Source organism: Martes martes, assembly GCF_963455335.1.
Source record: "Martes martes genome assembly, chromosome: X".
Lineage (NCBI taxonomy): Eukaryota > Metazoa > Chordata > Mammalia > Carnivora > Mustelidae > Martes > Martes martes.
Genome location: NC_137897.1, coordinates 101643854 through 101664039, shown reverse-complemented (window position 1 = coordinate 101664039; position 20186 = coordinate 101643854). Strand labels below are relative to the sequence as shown.

At 51.3% G+C, this 20186-nt stretch overlaps 1 protein-coding gene across 1 annotated transcript; it reads left to right on the top strand.

Annotated features, from left to right (window-relative positions):
- Positions 1–9979: 9979 nt before the first annotated feature.
- On the top strand, positions 9980–19779 carry APLN (apelin). Its single transcript, XM_080795403.1, has 3 exons — positions 9980–10368; positions 16322–16493; positions 17184–19779. The coding sequence occupies exons 1-2, from the start codon at positions 10302–10304 to the stop codon at positions 16486–16488; spliced, it is 234 nt and encodes a 77-aa protein (XP_080651529.1). The 5' UTR covers positions 9980–10301; the 3' UTR covers positions 16489–16493; positions 17184–19779.
- Positions 19780–20186: the final 407 nt, after the last annotated feature.

The window sequence follows — 20186 nt, the reverse complement described above, 5'->3', positions numbered from 1 at the left end:
TGGCAGCCCCCTAAGCCAGTGCTGATAGATCACCTCGTGGGAAGCACCGGTGAAGATGGACTCAGCCCAGGAGGCTCTGTTGCCCTATCCTCGGATTGCACCTGGAGGAGATGCTGGAAAGGAAGACAATCAAAACTCCAAAGATCCAGGGTGACTCCAGGCAACATTTACACCGAAGGAGGGTGGCATTTTCTTTTGATCCCAGAGGGTGCTATGTTATGAGCCTCAAGTCTGGAGCAGGGAAATTGAGTGTTCTTGTAATTTCATCCTATACAGCAAAGCCACAGAAACCCCTCCCATTCGGAGGAATGTAGACATCAAGTATCATACCTCATCTCCACCCTCATTGCTCCCACTGTGCCTACACCCTGGGCAGTGCACCTCCCCATCCCCCTGCCAAAACTGGTTATACCACCCAATAGCATAACAATTCCTTAAATTAGTAAGGCATCTCAAGGTTTATAAAGCCCCTTCTCTCTTATTTCATTTTGATTCTTATTCAACCCCATGACATACGCATGGTTTCTCTCATTTTTTAGGAGAGGAACTTGAGGGATCAGAACACAGATGTTCAGACTAATCCATTCACTCACCCATTCATATATTCATTCAAATCATGACGGAACACCTACCATGCATCAGACAACTGATTAAATGCTAAAGACATAGTGATGGGACCAGACAGCCACAGTCCTTGCCCTTGTGGGGCTCCGTTTAGTTAAGCTGGGGAGAGGGCAGAGAGACATTAATGCAACACAAAGCTAATTGCCAACTATGAGAGATGCTATTACGGGGGATTCTCAACCAGTCTGGAGGCCAGAGAAAGCATCTCTTGAGAAAGAGTTATTTGACCTTAGAGTTGAGCTGATGGATGATGGGTGTAAGCCAGGAGAGCTAAGAGGAGAGGAGAGTGCTGGGAAGGCATTGTGACAGGAAGGGATATGGCATTGCAGGCAGAAAGAGGGTGAGAGGTAAGAGGGGAGTCTGGCAAGGTGGGCAGGGGCTATATTATGCAGGGCCTTGCAGACCATGGCAGAGAAATTGGACCTTGATCCTCAGAGCCCTGGAGGTCTACAGAAGATTTTCAAGCAGCGCGAGGCCAACAATGTGGACAATGATGTGTGAGAAATGACGAAGACTGAATGAGGATGGAGCGGCAGCAGCCTACGTGAGTATACAGACTCAAGAGACATTTAGAGGTAAAATTGACAGAAAATTCATGCTCTTTTGGTTTTCAACACTCCAGGGATGTGAATGGAGGTAGTGGGGCATAGTGGGTTGAGTGGTGGTCCCCCCAAAAGTAGGTCCACATAATAAACCTTGGAACCTGTGAATGGCCTCTTATTTGGATAAAAGGTCTTTTGTAGATGTAACTAAGTTAAGGATCTCTAAAGGAGAGCACCTTGAATTATCTAGGTGGGCCCTAAATTTAATTGTAAGTGTCCTTATAAGAGTGAGGCATAGTGAGATCAGACAGCCAGAGGAGGAGAAGATTATGGGATGGTGATGGAGCCCCAACAAGGGATGCCTGGAGCCATCGGAAGCTGAAAGAGGCAAGGAAACATTCTCCCCCAGAGACTTCTTGATTTCAGACTACTGGCCTCCGAGACTGAGAGAGAGTAAATTTCTGTTGTTTCGAGTCATTCAGATTTTTGGAAATTTGTTACAGTGGTGTTGGGAAAATAATACATGGGATTTTTCTGTAAAATGGCTACTTTTCTTTTTCTTCCTTTTTCCCCTCCTGATGTGTTAAAGGTTGGTACACTATTGTATCTTCTCTTTATGTGTTCAGGAAATGTATGAAAGACAAAGAAGAGAGAAACCAAGAAAATCTCAGTCTGGGACTAAGGTTAGGACATGTGTGATGATTGGTACCAATCTCTGATCATTTTAGGGGTACAAACTTGGATTTGGGATGGAGCAAAGCTGACCCAGATTATCCCTCTGACTTTAATCTCATTATTTCAGAGCTCTAAACCCATAACCAAACCAGTAGAGACTCAACACCTAGTCCCCAGCAGTCTCTATTCTGGCTCAGTACACAAAGGTACCAAATTTGAGATCAGATAACATCCCACCTGATTTAAGATAAGATTTAAGATTTAATAAGATAGCTGGCAAAGTAAGAGGAAGAAAGGTTCAATGGCCCACTGGGCCTTGGAGATAAACCTGCTCGTTCAGGAGTGGCTATCCTAGGGCCACTCACAAGGGCCTTACTGCCTGAGGAAGGAATTTGGATGCTTCCCCTGGGATACTAGAGTATTTATAGACCCTGGAGGGGAGGCAGGATGGAGGCCCCTGGGAGACGTCATAGAGGATGTGCAGAGGAAATGAAATTGCTCTGAACAACCAACAGGAGGAACAGGGACCTGAGTGGCTCTGAGACAGTCCAAAGGATCAGAGAGAATTGGGCAGGAGGCAAGGAAAATGGGGCAACTCTTATGGGGCTGGAACGGCAGCAAGAGCAGAGCCATAGCTCTTCACCTTCTTGGAGGATCTCTATTAGGACCTATTTCACTAGTAAACAATGATCCTTTTGAAGACATTTGAAAGACATGGCTGCTTATCTGAATTCTATTGCCGTAATATTTTTCAGGAACATGATTATTGTGTCGAATGAGCTATGTCTGTGAGGGACCTTCTGTTGTCTCTCTCTCTTTTTTTTTTAAGATTTTATTTATTTATTTGTCAGAGAGAGAGATCGCACAAGCAGGCAAAGTGGCAGGCAGAGGCAGAGAGAGAGGGAGGCTCCCCACTGAGCAGGGAGACTGATGTGGGACTCGATCCCAGGACCCTGGGATCATGACCTGAGCCGAAGGCAGCAGCTTAACCGACTGAGCCACCCAGGCATCCCCCTTCTGTTGTCTCTTAAGAGAACTGGAGAATGTATATAGTTTGCAAAGAAGTTGGAAGACACCTGTAAGTGGAATAAGCGTCCCTGGGACATTTGGAGCCCCTCTAGGAGTGGCTGCAAGGTATCCTATGGAAGGGTTTAGCACATAGTAGGGCTCAGGTGCAGTGATGAATACTGGGGGTGTAAACACGGGTAGGGCAGTTATGTTGCAGCATGGCTACTTTTCTCATTTTTCCAAAAGTGATAACTTATAATGGTTGGTATTTGACTCTGTGCACTTGGGGAAAGGGCAAGTGTGAGGGACAAGCTCTCCACCTATGGGCAAAGTTAGGATCCAGTGATGATCAGGATTAGGAGGATTCGGACACCAAGGTAAGAGGAGAATCACACAGCTAGATGCAGAAGAAATCATAGCCAAGTCCAACAAATCCCAACAACCAGGTTTTTTTGTTTGTCTGTTTGTTTGTTTGTTTGTCCTCCAAATGGTCATGAAGGTCTTTTGATTCATAGACTAGGTTCCAGGCTAGGTTCTGCATAATTAACACCATGCTCTCTGATTAAAACTGTCCCACCCCCACAACAGGTAAGTTAATCACTGAAGATGTCTTAAGTATCTACTCTATGGCAAGAACTGTGCTTGTGGCTCTAGTGGATAGAGAAGAGTTAGAAAGCTCAACTCTGGCCAATAGAATTCCAAATACGGATACTTAATAATGAGACGGTGAACATTCATGTTCTCTGCTGGTGCTTAACCAAGCAAAGATCATTTATCATGGAGCTCGTTAGTGAGGCATCAAGTAGCAGCTAGCCTTTTCTGCTGTTTTTCAGGTTCCCGTTAAGTAGCTTTAGAGGCTCTTCTTAAATACTTAAATAATGTTGCTGCTACTGAATTTCTTTGCTCATTAATTTAGCTTATGTCTTAGGGACCAAACTGGATGAGTGATATTGAAAAGACACAGCATGATGAGTGCTCCGGAAGGGCAGGGTTGTGGAATGAGGGTTGTGTGCCTAACCACAGAGTTCCGAGTGCCTTCACAGCCAGCCAGGGCTCTGCTCAACCAGGGAGTGGGAGGTCTCTGCTGGGAAGGCATGCAGGGAAAAGCAGGAGACAGGAGTTACTTGGATCTAGATCCTCATCCTGACTTGGCCATCAGCTTTCTGGTAACCTTGGGCAAGTCACTATTTCCCTGTGGGCCTCAATTTCTCCATCTGCATAATGAGGGGGTTGGGGCTTTTTCTGTTATGAGATTTCTCTGATTGATTACTGGCCAGACTTATCATTCTCCAGATGTCCTCTCTCACTGTACTTTTTTCCCCCACTGTAGTTTTTACAGTACTCCAGTAATTAACAACCACTACACAACTGGGGGTGGGGGATATTCACATCTTTTTGTTATTGCTGCTAACTGTTGGTATTGATCCATCTAAGAACCCACTGGACAAGTCGTGATGATTTTGCCCAAATAAAAGTATCCAAATCAGGACATGATATATATCAACAGATGGATGGATAAAGAAGGTGTGGTCCATATACACAATGCAATATTACTCAGCCATCAGAAAGGATGAATACCCAACTTTTGCATCAACTTGGATGGGACTGGAGGAGATTATGCTGAGTGAAAAAAGTCAGAGAAAGTCAGTTACTATACGGTTTCACTTATTTGTGTACCATAAGGAATAGCATGGAGGACATTAGGAGAAAGGAAAAATGAAGGGGGAGAAACTGGAATGGGAGACAAACCATGAGAGACTATAGACCCAGAGAAACAAAAGGAGAGTTTTAGAAGGGAGGGGATGGGTGAGCTTGGTGATGGGTATTGAGGAGGGCATGTATTGCATGGAGCACTGGGTGATATTTGCAAACAGTGAATCATGGAACTCTACATCAAAAACTAATGATATACCATATGGTGACTAACGTAACACAATTTTAAAAAAAGAAACCCAGAGTGATTATTAATATGACTATACAGTCTCTGCATTCGATGAATAAGTATTGAGTATTTGCTTTGGGTAAGACATAGTGTAACTATCTCGTAGTATTTTTAAGACATAGATACAAATATCTATGAGAATATATAACATTTATATAATGTTTGCCTTACTAGGAGACCCGAGCACTATACCAAGTACTTTATAGGTATAGATTCATTTAATCCTTCCAGTAACTCAGGGAGCTAGGTAATGGCCCTTTTTTCAGATGAGGACCCTAAGACTCAGAAAGAGCAAATAATTTGCCCCAAGTCTGTAAGTGACAGAGTTGCCTTATTCCAGAACCCATATGCTTAAGCCTTATGCTTCACTGCTTACTTGATTCAAGACTGTATGAGTTCAATGTTATAAGTGCAAGTAAAGTGACCCTCCAAGATGAGAACAGGACACTTGGAGAGTACAATTCAGGAAGGTCAAGAAAAACTTCTTTTTCAAAGGTTCTGGACCTACCGTAGTAGCTTTTGCTGCTTGTTCTTTTGTTTCAAATTCCACAAAGGCAAATCCCTTTGGATCTCCAGTAGATTTATAATGTGATGTACTTATGTAAACACCAGTACCACATCTCCCAAATACTCTTTCAATCCAGCTGTGATTAACATCTTTGGGAAGTAATTCTTATGATAAATTAGAAGCGGTATTAAATATACCAGCACTGTTTCTCAAGGTCAATACATTTTTACTTGTAATATCTTTTTAAAGTACAAATTAATTGTTATATAGGGCTTGGGATGTAAGAATTTGCTTCTTAAAGCTCAGTGAGGGAAGAGCCTTCAGTGAGGGCTTTGAGGTTCGGCAGGTCTGGGAAAATTGCTTAACCTCTGTAATCCTCAGTTGCCTCATCTGTAAAATGGGGATGATAAGGAATAGGGCTACTTCATAGGTGTGATTCATTCACTTAAATGAATTAACACATGTGAAGCATTCAGAACAGTGCTTGACACTGTTCTGTGTCAAGCTTGACACATTGACGCATGGTCAATAAATTTTAGCTATGTCAGCATTAGCATCATCATCTTTGGGGACAGACGAAGAGGAATGGGCTGCAATGGGATTGCACTTTGGTTTCACTGGTTGTAAGTTGCCAAAGGTAATCCCTTTTTGTGTTGACTTTGAAGCAGGATGAGCTCTATTTAGAGCAGCTAAACAAAAGTCACTAAAGTGTCCCCTTGTTCAAAAGGGTGAAACTTGGGGTGCCTGGGTGGCTCAGTCAGTTAAGCATCTGCCTTTGGCTCAGGTCATGATCTCAGCTTAGGGTCCTGGGATCAAGCCGTGCATCAAGCCCCGCATCGCATCGGGATCCCTGCTTAGCAGGGAGTCTGTTTCTCCCCCTCCCTCTGTTCCGCAACCCTCCACCACAGTTGTGCTTTTTTCTCTCTCAAATAAATAAATAAAATCTTTTTCAGAAAAGGGTGAAGCTTGATATTACCCTAGGGTAGGACATTATCTCCCAAAGGCCCCCATTAAAATGTATACCATACCTAGGAGGCAAAACCTCAAACCACTATCACACATTAACTCTCTGAGTCAAGGGCATTCATCAGACTAGCACCGGCAGAGATTGGTGCCTTTGGGGAATAAGACAGTGAGCAGCTGTGATGGCTACTAAAAAGACAGGTGTGGATGGAGCCAAGCAAAGACAGAGCCTTTCCTTCTTGATCAGTTTCAAGAGGCCAGAGGCCAGAGCCCTAAATGGGAGGGGTATGTCAGGAAGAAGAGAAAACTAACATTGAATGAGCAATTACTGGGGACCATGCTGCTAAGTTCTTTCTTTGCATTATCTCATTTAATCTCGCAAGCATAATAAGGTAGGTAGTATTACTACCCTCATTTAACAGCTGAAGAAACGGAGTTTTAGAGAGGTTAAATAACTTTCCCAAGGCTACACAGTTAATGAATGAGATTGGGGAGGTGGAATTTGAATTTGGTTATTTGAAATTCCAAAAGCTGACTTCTTTCTAAGAGATAGTGCTCGCTCAAACCCAAAGGACAGAGAGCTGGGTGAGTCCACGGAACAGCAGCAACCAGTGGTGGTGATGGTGACAGGACACTAAGCGATGCTGAATAGCTTGTACACAGCAGTGATGAGGGTGACAAGTCACAGAATGGCTTCACGCAGGTCAGTTATCTCAGTAATACACTGAGTCCTACCCCTGCCCCCGGGATTGCCTCTGACTTTGATCGGAAACTGAGTCTTGCCCCTGACCCAATCCTCACGTGCAACAATGCACTTCCCAGCTGCTTGCTGCCTCAGGGCAGGAGAGTGAGGGTGGTTTCATGTACCTCCTCCTCACCCCTGAAGGAACACCTTAAAACATTTATTTGCTGATATTAACACAATAGTCTCATTTTCTTGAACGCGTGAACAAAGGCAGCACAGAGTTATGCCAACAGTTATTTCTTCAGCAAGCAGTTTCCAAGTGCCAAGTATGTGCTAGGCAACTGTCTTAGGTACAATCATTCCCGTGACCTTGAAGTCTGGTGAGTGAAGACAGATATGAAAACCGGTCCCTTGAATATGACATTAAGAAATATGGGATCCCGTGGGGGTTTCAGAGTGAGCAATCAGAGTTGCGTTCCTTGTCTTATGTGCCTCAATTCCAGAAGGTATGCTGCTGGTGTTCCCAACTCATCGCAGGAGTGACTGCCAATGAAAGGTACAGCCATAGCTGTTACGAAGAGGGCGAAGCCTCTGCAGGCAAGAGCGGCCTGAGAAAGGAGGAAGATGAGATCTTGGATCCGGGGCTGGAAAAATGGATGCAATTTGGTTAAATGGAGAGAAGGGTTAGATTAAAACACGATTCTCTCATGTGTTCAGCTCTTTAAATCTTGCTTTTAAATGCATGCCTTCTATTTACTGAGTGCTGCTTGCCTTAAATACTATTGGTGTGTTTTCCTATTTTTTTTCCCTTGTGTATTTTGAAGATTAGGTAAAGTGGGGAAAAGGATTATAGAAAAAGGAAGAAGGTGCTTAACCCAGCACTGTCTATAGCACTTTCAGCAACGATTGGAAGTTTCTATTCTGTGCTGTCCAACTCAGTAGCCACCGGCCAAACGTTGCTACTAAGCAATTGAAATGAGGCCAGTGCCACGGAGGAAATGACTTTTTCGATTTATTTCAAATGTTATTCATATCTACCATATTGGAAAGTGAATCTCTAACCACTTGGCAAATAACCCATACACACCCTAGTAAAGGGAGATTAAATATAAACGCTTCTATTAACCTAGTGTTGGGGGCAAGCCACGTTTGGGGTTGCGTGGGCTTGATCAATCAGGGGATGGAGGGTCACGGTTCCTAAAAACGACCCTACAAGGGTTTATTCCCCATTTGCACGTGCCTTCAGATATGTTATCTCATTTAATTCCCTAAAAACCCTGAAGAGGGGAGGGTGGAGATGATCATCCTCATGAAATCCAGTAAGTAGATGACACTGGCAACATCCTACACCTCATAAGAGTGGAGACCAGAGGCCAGGTGATTTTCCTCCTGGTTGGAAGACTCTTTCCAGCAGGACAGCACCAGGGGAAATGATGTCATATTACAAATGCCCACTGCTCACAGCCTAGGCCTTATGGATGATGAGAGGTGCTCTGTGTCACATGTCTGCCTTCTTCCTACTGGGCTGTGGCTTATGGGGCCATCGACAAGTAACAGGAACTCTATTTTATTCCCTTCCCACTGCCTTGATTAAGGCAATAAGAATGTTTTGAAAAGTTCATTTATATATCCATAATTATGTACTGAGCACCAGCCCTGTCCCAGTTGGTGTTCTGGTTCTGGGGCTGCAGCTGTGAACAAAGCAGAGCTCCCTCTCTTGCAGAGCTGACAGTTTTGGTGGGGGGAGACTGACAATAAATAAATTGTGTACATATTGGATGGTTTCAACATTTCAAAAATATTTTAAATATACCAGGGCTTCTCACATCGTCTGTGGCACACATACACACTGTCCAATGTACTTTTGTGTGTAAAGCTGGACCTCCACTTCCAGAATCTGCCTGACTAGCTGAAATGCAGAAACACCTTTTCATGTAGTCTTTTTACATGTGTTGAGTGCCACCTATGTGCAGTCCGATACTAGGGACTTTGGAAAGATGCCGAAGAATGAGAAGACAAGGTCTTGTCTTAGGGGCTTCCCAGCTGGCTGATACAGGCATTCCCTTCCCTTAGGAGCTCCCAGCCTGTAAGAGCTGACAGTCTAGCTTAGGAAAGCAACAACTTCAGGACCCAGTTACAAAGGGGGAATCCCAAATAGGGGCAAAATGAATCCAGTCTAGACTGTTCAGAGTTGGGTAAACTGTCCACCTCATGATGATGGGGAACATGAAATGGGACACCCTAGAAGTTGCTGCTTGTCCCAACAGTGAGGAGGAGCCCTGGGCAGGGCGGGGAGAGGGGGGAGGCAACCCTTCCTGGATTACTGTCACCCAGGCAAGTCTTCTGGATGAGATGAGATTTGAGGTGCTATTGCAAGAAGGAAGAGCTGGGAGGCAGGATGGGGTGGGGTGGGCATTCCAGGTAGAGGGTGCCTCCTGGGGGCCCCGGGCAATTAAGAAGTCTTGGGCACAAGCCTAAACAGTCACCCCCAATACAAACCCAGCCAAAGATGGGGATGGAGAAGATGCAGAGGAAAAAGGAGGGTCAGTGGGAAGTGTGGGGGGTCTTGGCTGGGGAGTGGCAGAGGCAAGGAGCCGGTCAGAGGTGGAGGGGATGAGTGGGGGCAGCCTGGGCCAGGTCCTCCCTGGAGCGCCCAGATTCCTTGACAGCCCTTAAGGAAGCGAGGTGAGAAAGGGTTAAGTGTGCCCCTCCACCGCCCCAAATGCTTCCTGTGTTTGAAATCCTTCAGGTCTCCGAAACCCTCTGGCCCCTGGCCAGGCGGGCATTGTCCTGGGAGCGGTTGTGGGTTGTCAGAGCGGCCGTGCCGCCTTTGTTGTGGGGCCACCTCGAGGTTCCCTCTCGCGCCCAGCCTGAGGCTGCAGAAGGCGTGCTGGGAGGGGGGCGGTGCGGGAGGCTCGCTCCCTCTCCCTCTTCCTGCCCCCCCTCCAGGCCTCCCGATGACCACATGACCAAGTGGGCTCGCGGCCAAGCCACAAGCTACAAAATGCAGCCCCTGGAGTGAGCGGGGAGCATTCTCGCTGGCAGTCTGGGCCACGGGCAGCTGGAGCCTCGGCCGAGCAGCCAGCCTCCTGGAAAGAGCTTTCCGCGGTCCCCGGAGCCGCTCGCGGAGGCCCGCTTGGCCGCGCTGCCCCACCGCAGGAGAGGGAGGCTGCAGCAGAGGCGGCGGCGAGCGCGCGCGGCAGGCGGCCAGCCCGCGGCGCAGCCGGAGAGCCACGCGAGCTCCGCGCCCGCCCGCACGCACGCACGGTCCGCGGCTCGCGCCTTTCCCAGCCTCGGGGCGCCCGGCCTCCCCGCCCCCTGGCCCGGGCTGCGGCGGCGCGGCCGAGGAGCAGCATGAATCTGCGGCGCTGCGTGCAGGCGCTCCTGCTGCTCTGGCTCTCCCTGACTGCGGCGTGTGGAGGTGAGTGCGTGCCCCGCGGCTCGCCCGCGCGCCCCTCACCGCCCTCCTGGACCGCCGCCCACGCGCTCCCTTCCCTCCGCCCCGACTCGCGCGCTCTCAGCCTCCCGGGACCCGGGCGCTAGCAGAGCAGGAGCAGCCACGCGCCGGCTGCGCCGGGCCTCGGACTCACTGACAGGGCGCCCCGGGCCGGGGACCGGGCCGGCCGGGGCGACGGCTGTCTCCGAGAGAGGGCTCGGCTCGGTCTCGGGCATCACCCACCTGGCGCCTTGCCCCTCCGGGCGGCCCCTTGAAGTCCGAGGAGCTCGGGGCCGCGGGCGTGCGCCCAGGGTCCCGCGCCCTGCACCCCACGTGGTGGAGGGTATGTGCCTGGGGGGAGCATGTCCCGCTCCCCACGGATCAGTGGAGGGAGCCTGACCTGAGCCTGGGGTCTGGCCTCCCGAGTTGAAACTTGCCCGGTCCCTGGAGGTTAGGGGCCGCGCGCCGGTTGTGGGGCGCGGGCCACTCGGGATGATGTGCCAAGATGCAGACGTGACACTTGTTGCATAGGCAGGAGCGCGCGGCGGGGGCGGCGGCGTGGAGCCCAGCTGTTGCTCCTTTCAGCCCGCATGGGAGCAGAAGCAGCCTTCCCCAGGCCGAGCTGGCAGAGCTGGGCCAGGCTGGTCTTCTCTTCCCTTGCCCCAAGGTCTTATCTGGTCTGCTCTCCTGCTCCCGAACAGGAGGTCCTCCCCACAGACTCCACGCTTCCCGGGGCCCTCCTCCTTGGATATCCTGGCTCTAGCACAGGCACATTTCACCTTAAGTCTCTTGTCTCCAGGCACCACACGGGGAAACATACGCCTGACGACACCTCCATGCAATTCTGTGAGGGGAAGACCATTCTCCCCCACCTGCACCCCTCACCTGGCATACTTGGCACTGGTGCTCCCTTGCCCTCCCCAGACCTGGTCCCCAGCGATGCCCTGGCAGCCCCAGCCCAGGCTGCCTTTCCCCTGTGTGTCAGTGTCTCCTGGGGCTGTCAGCTCCTACCTCCAGCTGCCACAGTTCTGTGATCTGGCTGTCACTGCTGCCTGCCTGGCCCCACACAAGGGGAAGGCCAAGACCAGGTGGACAAATGCCAGTGCCAGGGTTGGAGTCACAGAGAGGTGGGAGCAGAGGGAAGGAGAGGGCAGTGCAGTTTCCTAGATGAAGGGCATGGGGCCCTACTTAGTTCAGACTCTCCAGAGCAGGAGGATGGCCTGCAGCCCAGGAGCCGCTGAGGGGCCTGGCGAGCCTCTACCTCTCTCTCGGTAGGCTGCCTCCTTTCTCTGCTCTTGCCTTTCGGCAGGGCCTTCACCCTGGGAGCACTGCCTGGCTTCTCAGGAAGGTGCGTAGGTTAGCTCGGGCACCCCCTGCCTTCAGCTAGCTGTCCAGTGGTCTTCTTCAGCACCCAAGTGCTGCAGGAGCCTCTTCCTTGGTAAGAAGGGAGCAGCCTTTTCCTCAGAAACTCCTGTCAGGCAGGTGAACGGAGAGCAGAAGATAGGAATGAGGGACACCATGTGGGCTTGCCCTTCAGGTGCCTTCCATCCAGTGCAGTTGGCAAGACGAGACACCCACAGGACACCACCACCAGCAAACAGTCCTAAGTGGTACCATCAGGGAAGAAAGAGTGGGTACAGAGAGGGTGTCCTGGAGGAAGCTGGGGCTTCCTGATCTGCCTACTTGGCGCTCCCGCAGAGGTTATGGGGAGACCCTTGGGCAACTGACCACTACTAGGACTCTTTAGGGGTCCAGCTAGTAAAGGGGCCAGCTAGTTTCAAGGGAAGGGAACACTGTGTTTGGTGCAGACCCTGTCACCTCTTGCTTTAATTCACCCTTCTTTATTAAGTCATCTACCTTTGTGCCCTTATTTGGTAAATTTATTGCCCTCACCTTTTGCTTAAGCCTAGCGCTGGACACTGGGCTCTCACAACGTTCTCCCCCTCGTGACATCTCTAGGAGCCAAGGAGGGACACTTCTGTGTAGGTGGCCACCAGCCAAGGATCCAGGTACTCATGTCCTGCTCCTCCTGCCTCCCGTCCTGGGTCAGAAACAGGGACCCCAGAACCACCTTGGCCTTGGCCCAGGCTTGCATGCTCTCCCCAGCCAGAGTCTCCAGTCAAAGTCCCAGAGGCCCAGGGGGTGCCTGGATGGCACAGTCAGTTGAGCGGCTGACTCTTGGTTTCACCTCAGGTCATGATCTCAGGGTCCTGAGATTGAGCTCCCCACCCCCCCACATCAGGCTCCACGCTCAGAGAGGAGTCTGCTTGAGAGTCTCTCTCCCTCTCCTTCTGCCCCTCCCACTCTTGCTTACACCTCTCCTCTCTAATAAATAAATCATGAAAAAAAAATTCCCAGGCCTGAAAACCTTGCTTCCTCCACAATGCACTCTGTCCTGACTCGGAATGTCTGCGCCTCCCCCCTCACCAAACACACACAAACTCCTCCACTGCTTCCTGACCTGAGATACACCTTGCTCTTCTGAGTCTGAGAGCTGCTGGGCCACGGCCAAGTGTCTCTTGCTCTTATCTGAGCACCCCTCTGCCCCTCTCCCTCCTTCTCCTCCTCCCTTCCTTGGCCCTAGCGCAAAGCCTGCAGTCACAGTGCTAGTGTGAGGACAGCCTCTCGGGGAGGGGGCACCTTGACTCCATCCCAATTCTTAAGTGCTAAGCACTCTTGTAACCTGAGTCCGGCCTCTGGGGCAGAAGACTAACGCAAGTGTAGTGGAGGGCCAGGCTGCCAGGGCATGACATGTCCAAGGGCAGCGAAGCTGGCATGGGAAGATAGCTCAGGGCACTGGGGTGGAGGGCTGAGCAGTCCAAGGACAGATGCCTTAGCAGGGAGAGACCTGCAGCGCCAGGAGGGGGCATACCCAGCAGGGTCCCCCCACCAAGCACTCATGAGGGCTTTTAAAGCAGTCACCAGATAGACTAGATGGCGAGAGGAGAAGCAGCCGTGTCATTCCTGGTGAGGCTGGCATGTTCCTGAAAAGTCACACGCACCCCTTTGTGCGCCAGCAGGGCTGGAGTTCAGGCCTCGAGAAAACCAATCCCTGTTCAGCCCTGCGTGCAGCTCTCAGTGCAGAGAGGCTGAGGCTTCATTCCGATGGTGCTTCAGAGAGCAGGGGCTCCAGTCCCTCTAGGCTTCAGATTCTTTGGGGGATTGCCCCCAGCCTCCCTTAAAGCAGCACATGAGTTAGAAGAAAATATTTAAGTGCACTGAAGACGGCCCCCATTTCTGAAGGGCGGTTCTGTTGTACAGCCAAGACCTCCGCACTGTTGCGAATCTACAGCCTCTAAAACGGACAGGAGAAAGCCCACATTTCGGGTGTCAACTTATCATAGGGGAAGCCAGATGCAGAATCAAAAGCAGAAGGAAACAAGTGGGTGATGGGATCAGGGTGTGGGAGGAGCTGCAGAACTCTGGCTACAAAGAGGACAGTGAGCCCCCCGCCTAGGAGGTGCAATGTGCCGGGGCCTTCTGGGTGGCCACTCTCTAGGGCCTGGCTGAGTGTTCAGTCAGCTCAAGGTAGTTCTTCTCTGCCGGCTTGGAGCCTAGATGTTTCCCTGGCTGGAATATGAGCCACCATCCACACTCCCCATCCTGGTTTTGGCCTCCCCCCACTTAGGGCCTTTCACCCCAGCCCTCCTTCCCTTACTGCCACCAACACTCACAGTCTTGGGTGCTGAATATTTGGAGGTAGGGTATCACCTCCAAATATTCAGCACCCAAGACTGTGAGCACTCTCACATGCCCACTCTACCGCTGCAGCCGTAATCTGTGTCATCGGCCCACACCCACTCCGCCCCTAGCAGTCAGGGTCACAGACTCAAGAGCCAAGGCCTCACATGATCAAGGCCCCTAGGGTCCTTCCCTGCACCTGGCCACACCCTCAGCACAGTCCTTCCTGCCCTGAGTGTGCCTTTGGTATGGGACTCCTCATCAGCATCATTCCTACCCCCTCAGTGGTCAGGGAGGGCCTTGAGGGGACCCCAAAACATAGGGCAGAAGCTGCAGCAGCTGAAGTCAGGGGTGGGGGTGCTTAGTGAAGGTCCTTCCCTCCTCTCTCCTTCCCTGGCCCAGCCCTTTTGCAAATGGCTTTATGACAGACAAAAGTGGCCTCCTGCCCCACTGCCCCAAAGTGTGAACATAATTTATGTTTTCATTCTTGTTACGTGGTGGTTTTTAATTCTCACTGGGGGAGGAGCTGTTGCATTAACCCACCCCAACCAGAAGCACAGAAATGTGGCTGGTAAGCAGTAGGGTCCTAACAGGTCTGTGACTTTTCTTGGAGAAGGCAGAGTGGGGGGACTAGAGTGTGCGCATGTGCGCAGTGGGCTTGCGTGTCTGAGACAGCAGCAGGCCCCTGGAGCCTGGGTGGGGAGGGCCCAAAGGACAAACCTCGCCTGCTTTTGGCCCAAGAGGAGGATAACTGCCTGGAAATTGTGTGCAAACGGAGGAGAAATCACTAGAGCCAAGGAGCCAACAGAGGAACCAAAGCATGGGGATGCTGGAGGAAGGAGGAGGGAAAGGAAGAGCAGCCAGGGGTATGACTGGGGGGCTAGCAGCCAACGGGTGGTGATATGGAAACTGTGAGCTAGTTGTGGGGATGCCCGGATGGATGGAAATGGGGCTTCAGGGGCCGGGATATAGCTGAAGGCAAATCCAGTGGTGTGGGAGGAGAGAGCAGGGGATTTGTGATCACTGACCTCAGAAGCCATATTTCTGCAGGCCAGCCCTGGACTGGGCATTGCACAGGTTCCCTGAAATCCGCCTTCTGCCCAGCACCTTCTCACCTCCCTGTTTGGCCTGCTTCCAGAGCCCAGGCTTGTTTCCAGAGTGCAAGCTCACCTTCCCTGGCTGTACTGCAGCCTTTGTGAGAGCCGGCCCAGGTGACTTCTCCCTCACTGCACCCAAGAACACCTAGCACCACTCGGGTTTCATTGTCAGGGCTTGGCCTGGCGTTGGGAGCCTTCTCCTCCAAGCCAGGTGTGGGCAGATGTAGAGCAGAGCACCGGAAAGCTGGAGAGAAGCCACCAGGAATCTAAATGGCAGGAATTACATCAGACACGGGATCGGGTGTGATGTGGGGATGAAAGGAGATAAGGCATTCAGTGGGGGAAGGTGCCAGCTGCAGGAGCTCACACTGCTCCTGATGACCAGACTCGCTGCCTCAAGTGACCATTCACTCATTGGTTCACTCATCCATTCAGATAATATTTCTTGGCCTCTAAGAATATATGAATAGAGCCCAGCTTAAGGCACACAGAGACACAGGGTCAGACACAACCCCCCCCCCCCATCCATGCCAACAGGGAGATTACAGGGATCTCCCTGTGATCAGCAAGGGAGCCTCAGGGATGCCAAAAAACTGATGAGATGTCCAGGGGGTGAGGGATGGGGTCTCAAGTCCTCAAAGGTGGGTCACCTGCAGATTGAAGGATGTCGGAGGACAATGACATGATGTTCTGGATTTGCTGTAGAATACTTCCACAAAGGGAAAAACCAAAAGGGATAACTAAAGCCTCTGTGACACCACCTGGATAACTGTTGAATCTGGGTGATGGGGACATGGTGGCGGGGGATTCATTTCATTGTATGTGTGAAATGTTTTCAGTGTATCCGTTGCCAGGGTACAATGGGGAGTTTCTGCTTGCTGCGCCCTGACCAAGTGCAGACATATGCCCCATACTCTACCCACGTGTTCTAAATGAAGAACATGTTTGTGCCTGCCACAAACATGGTAGAACTGCCAAAGGGACATAAAGTCAGCTCCATACATTGCAAGATGTGAGTAGTAGGTTTTGGCCCAGGCCAGTGTAAAAATGGCAAACTGTTCACCAAGATGGAAGGTCAAACCAAAGAGAAGACTTGATGAGGACTACCTCTGCCCATTCGCATCAGTCCTCTTGGCTAACAGGCTTTCCTCTTCCTGCAGGGCCGCTGCTGCAGCCTGCTGATGGCAAGGGGCTGGAGGAGGGCAACATCCGCCACCTGGTGCAGCCCAGAGGCTCGAGGAATGGACCGGGGCCCTGGCAGGGCGGTCGGAGGAAATTTCGCCGCCAGCGGCCACGCCTCTCCCACAAGGGCCCCATGCCTTTCTGAAGCAGGTACTTGAGCCTTTGGTCAGTGGGCAGTGAAAGGAGCAGGGGAGGGACAGCCTGGAAGGTAGGTGACTCTGCTGCGTCTCACAAGCCAGACACCCGCACCAAGCCCTTCCAGGCCCGCACGCAACATTGGGGGCTTACAGAGCACCCATCTTACCCCTTTGTTTTATGGACTTGGAGATCAAGGCCCAGAGAGGGGCTTGACACCTGGGGCTGATCTCCTGACTCCCCAGGAATGGGGTGCCAACTCCCCTCCACTCTGCTGCCTGGGGTTGGGCAGGCTGGCCCAGTTAGAGAGTTCTAGAAGTCCTAGGGGGACCTTGTTGAGCCAGAGAAGAGTGCCTCAGGGTATCCTACTGGTGTGCAGGGTGGATCTTCACCAGAGTGTGGGAGGGAAGCAGAGTGCCTTGGGGGACAGCAGGCAGAGAAGAAGAGAGTTGCCCAGAGCCATGGGAAAGAAAGAAAAATCCAAGGCAGTAGCAGAGAAAGCAAGTCCTGAGCCTGCCCCTGAGGCCTGGCCTGCTCTCTCACCCCTATACCCCCGACAGAGTGGCACCAACTCAGGCACCTTGGGCTTTACATTCAGGGTTGTGGGAAGAGGGAAACGAAGGCTGTCTCCTTTCCTTTCCCGGCCGGTTCCTTTGACCTAGGACATGTCGGTGACTTCTTCTCTGGTCATTTTTGTCTCTTTAGGACTGAAGGGGCCCCTGAGTGCCCGCCCCCTGCGAATCTGGCTACTCCATCGATTGGTCTGCTTCTCTGGAGCCCTCACTTCCATTAGCCTCTCTTCTCACACCTGTCCTCACTGCTGATGGTCCCGACTCTTCTCACCCACCAGCTTCCCCGAATGGCATGGACCCGCCCCTAGTTCGGATGGTTCCCTTTCTTTCCACGGATCCGTCCAGCTCCTCTTCCTGGCCCTTCCCTGAACTGACTTTGGAGACGCAGCACTGGAAGGCCGGCCTTCTCCCCGGCCCTCCCCTTCCCCTAGCCCCGACCTCTCACTGCCCAACAGCCCAAGCTTCGCCCAGCCCTTCCTTCCCTCACCAGGGCTGGGTGGGGAACACTCGCTTCTTCAGGGGGCTCCAGCAGGTCCCAGGCTTTTGAGTCAAATGGATCCTTCCCCCTTCAAGGAGGTGCTGGTTAGAGGGGCTGGGGCATTGATTGGGATGCAGACAACGTGCCTTGGGTGGCATTGGAATGGGGCTCAGTCCTCCGGCAAAGGGGAGTGGGGAAGCATTGGAGAAGAGGAGGACTAGCTGCTGTGGCCTTTTCCTCATGCCATGTTTGGCTTCAGGAAGAGGCGAAGGAGAGGGGCCATGAAGTACTTTGTCACCTCTCTGTGTCTCCTAACACTGCCTCCCACCTCACCCCCCAACTCGCGCCCCCCCCCACTCCCTCCCTCCCTTGCTCGCTAGTTGAAGCTCTCACTCAGGAGATGGTTCTATACCCTCCCAGGAGCAAAAGCCAAACAGGACGAGTGTTTTTTGCCAAGAATCAAAGAATGTCAGAGCCAAAATGAACCTTGGTGATCACTTAGCTCCGCCTCCTTATGCAAACTCATGTAAAACCAGGCCTGGAGAGGGACAGCAACCTATTCTTCGGGGTCACTGCACAGCCAGAATGAGGACCCAGGTCTCCCCACTCCCACTTGATGATGTCCTCTTCCCTCTTGATGATATCTTTTCAAAACACATTGAGTGCCTTTCCCGTGGTTGGGGCTGGGGGTGGCTGGGAAGGGAGGGGGCAGGCCAGCTATGAACTGCCCCATGGCGGTATGGGGACCCGGCTGCTCCTGCCTCCCTGGCCTGCCCTTGCTGGTCCGTTCCCCGACCTGGGCTGAAAAGGTCCCTGGCCAGCTGCCCCCTTCCCGCAGCGCTACCAAAGCCCGTGTGTTTTCACAGGGACAGCTCAGGTACTGAGTCTCCCACGCCAACCCCGATACTGGTTTTCGCTAGCCAGGATGTAGCCTTAAGTAAATAGACTCGGTGGCCTTCCCTTCATGTTGACCGGACGTTCTTTCCCAGTGGCCTTTCCTTCGGGGTGGGGCAAGGGGGAGAAGAAGGAAGGGAGGGAAAGAAGGAGAGAAGGAAGGAAGGAAGGAAAGATGGGAGGAAATACAGGTCTGAGCAGGCTTCCTTCTCAGAGGCCTCCCAGGAGGGAGGAAATGGGAGACCAGAGCCTGATGGCCCACCTATGTATGTGTGGGGACAGGGGGAGTCAGGGCCCTCCGAGTCCCATAGTAACCCCAACGTCGCCTAACCGCCTCTCCCCCTCACTTCTGCTGCTGCTGCTGCTGCTGCTGCTGCTGCTGCTGCTGCTGCTGCTTCAAGGCCCACCCTGAGGAGCTGGGCTGAGCACCAGCTTCCCGCACAGCCCTCAGGCTGGCAGTGGGGGCTGGCCAGGGTCCAGAAAGCCTCGTCTGCCACTGATGCCCCCACCAGGGATTGGGTCTTCTTTCCCCTCCTCCTTTCTGCGTCTCCTGCCTCAGCAGCTGTCCAGCCAGCCCCGTGGGTTAGGGGGGAAAGTTGGTCAAGTCCAGAGACACAGGGCAGAAGAGAGCAGTAGGTGGCTGGGGTCCTGTCTTATTTAAAATGATTGTGTATGGTTCTTATACTAATTTATACAAAGATATTAAGGCCCTTTTCTTTAAGAAGTTGTCTCCTTCCCATAATTGTGTTCACTGTGTTTGTAAAGATTGTTCTGTGTAAATATGTCTTTATAATAAAGAGTTAAAAGCTGACAATTCACCCTTACTCTTGGAGATCATGTTCAGGAGGGGCATTCCTGTCCCCCGAGGTCCACGGTTGTCCCCGTGCCCATAGACTGCCCTTGCACGGAGGTAAGTGCCTGCATCCCAGATCGATTCCAGGTCAAACGGCCTCGAACCACTTGGCCACAAACTCACGAAAGGAACCTCTGCTTAATAACCAGTTCCCATAATGTTCAGTCCACTTTTAAGTGTTTGGGCATCTGTTTGGGTGTCCTTTTTTTTCTTCCTTTGGTGTCATTTAAAGCTTTTTACAAAGCAGTTGGTTTAAAGACATTCTGGTTAAAGGTGGGATTCCTACTCAAAGCTGTTTTATATCCTTGGTGGGTGTCTTCTAATTTTATCTACTTTTGAACACTTTCGGGACTTTTTAGCCAGGTTGCCTTTCCTGAAAATGGTTATGTTTCCTGCAATAAGTACATTTGGTAATGACTTTGTATGTATCATTTTATGTTTCACAAAATAGAGCTGCTTGATAAATGAGAAAGCCTGAAAAATAAAATGCAAGGATTTCAATGCAATTCTGCCCAATCTGTCTCACTTCTTATTGCTTGCTGTCGAAACGCCAATATCTTGCAGAACAGAAAGGAGCATGGGTACCCGCTAATTTGGTTAATCAACTCATTAGGTGCACACAGGCATACACAATGCAGAGTACCACCCAGCGAGAAGAAGACCGGCGTGATCAGAAAGGTGCATTCAATAAATATTGTGGACTATTCTACAGACTTGGCAGGTATTTGGTGCTAGAAATACAGAATTTTAAGAAAGAGTCTGCAAACAAACTTGTTAAAAAGCTTGTTAAAAAAAACTGTTCAAGGGCGCCTGGGTGGCTCAGTGGGTTAAGCCTCTGCTTTCGGCTCAGGTCATGATCTCAGGGTCCTGGGATCGAGGCCCGCATCGGGCTCTCTGGTCAGCGGGGAGCC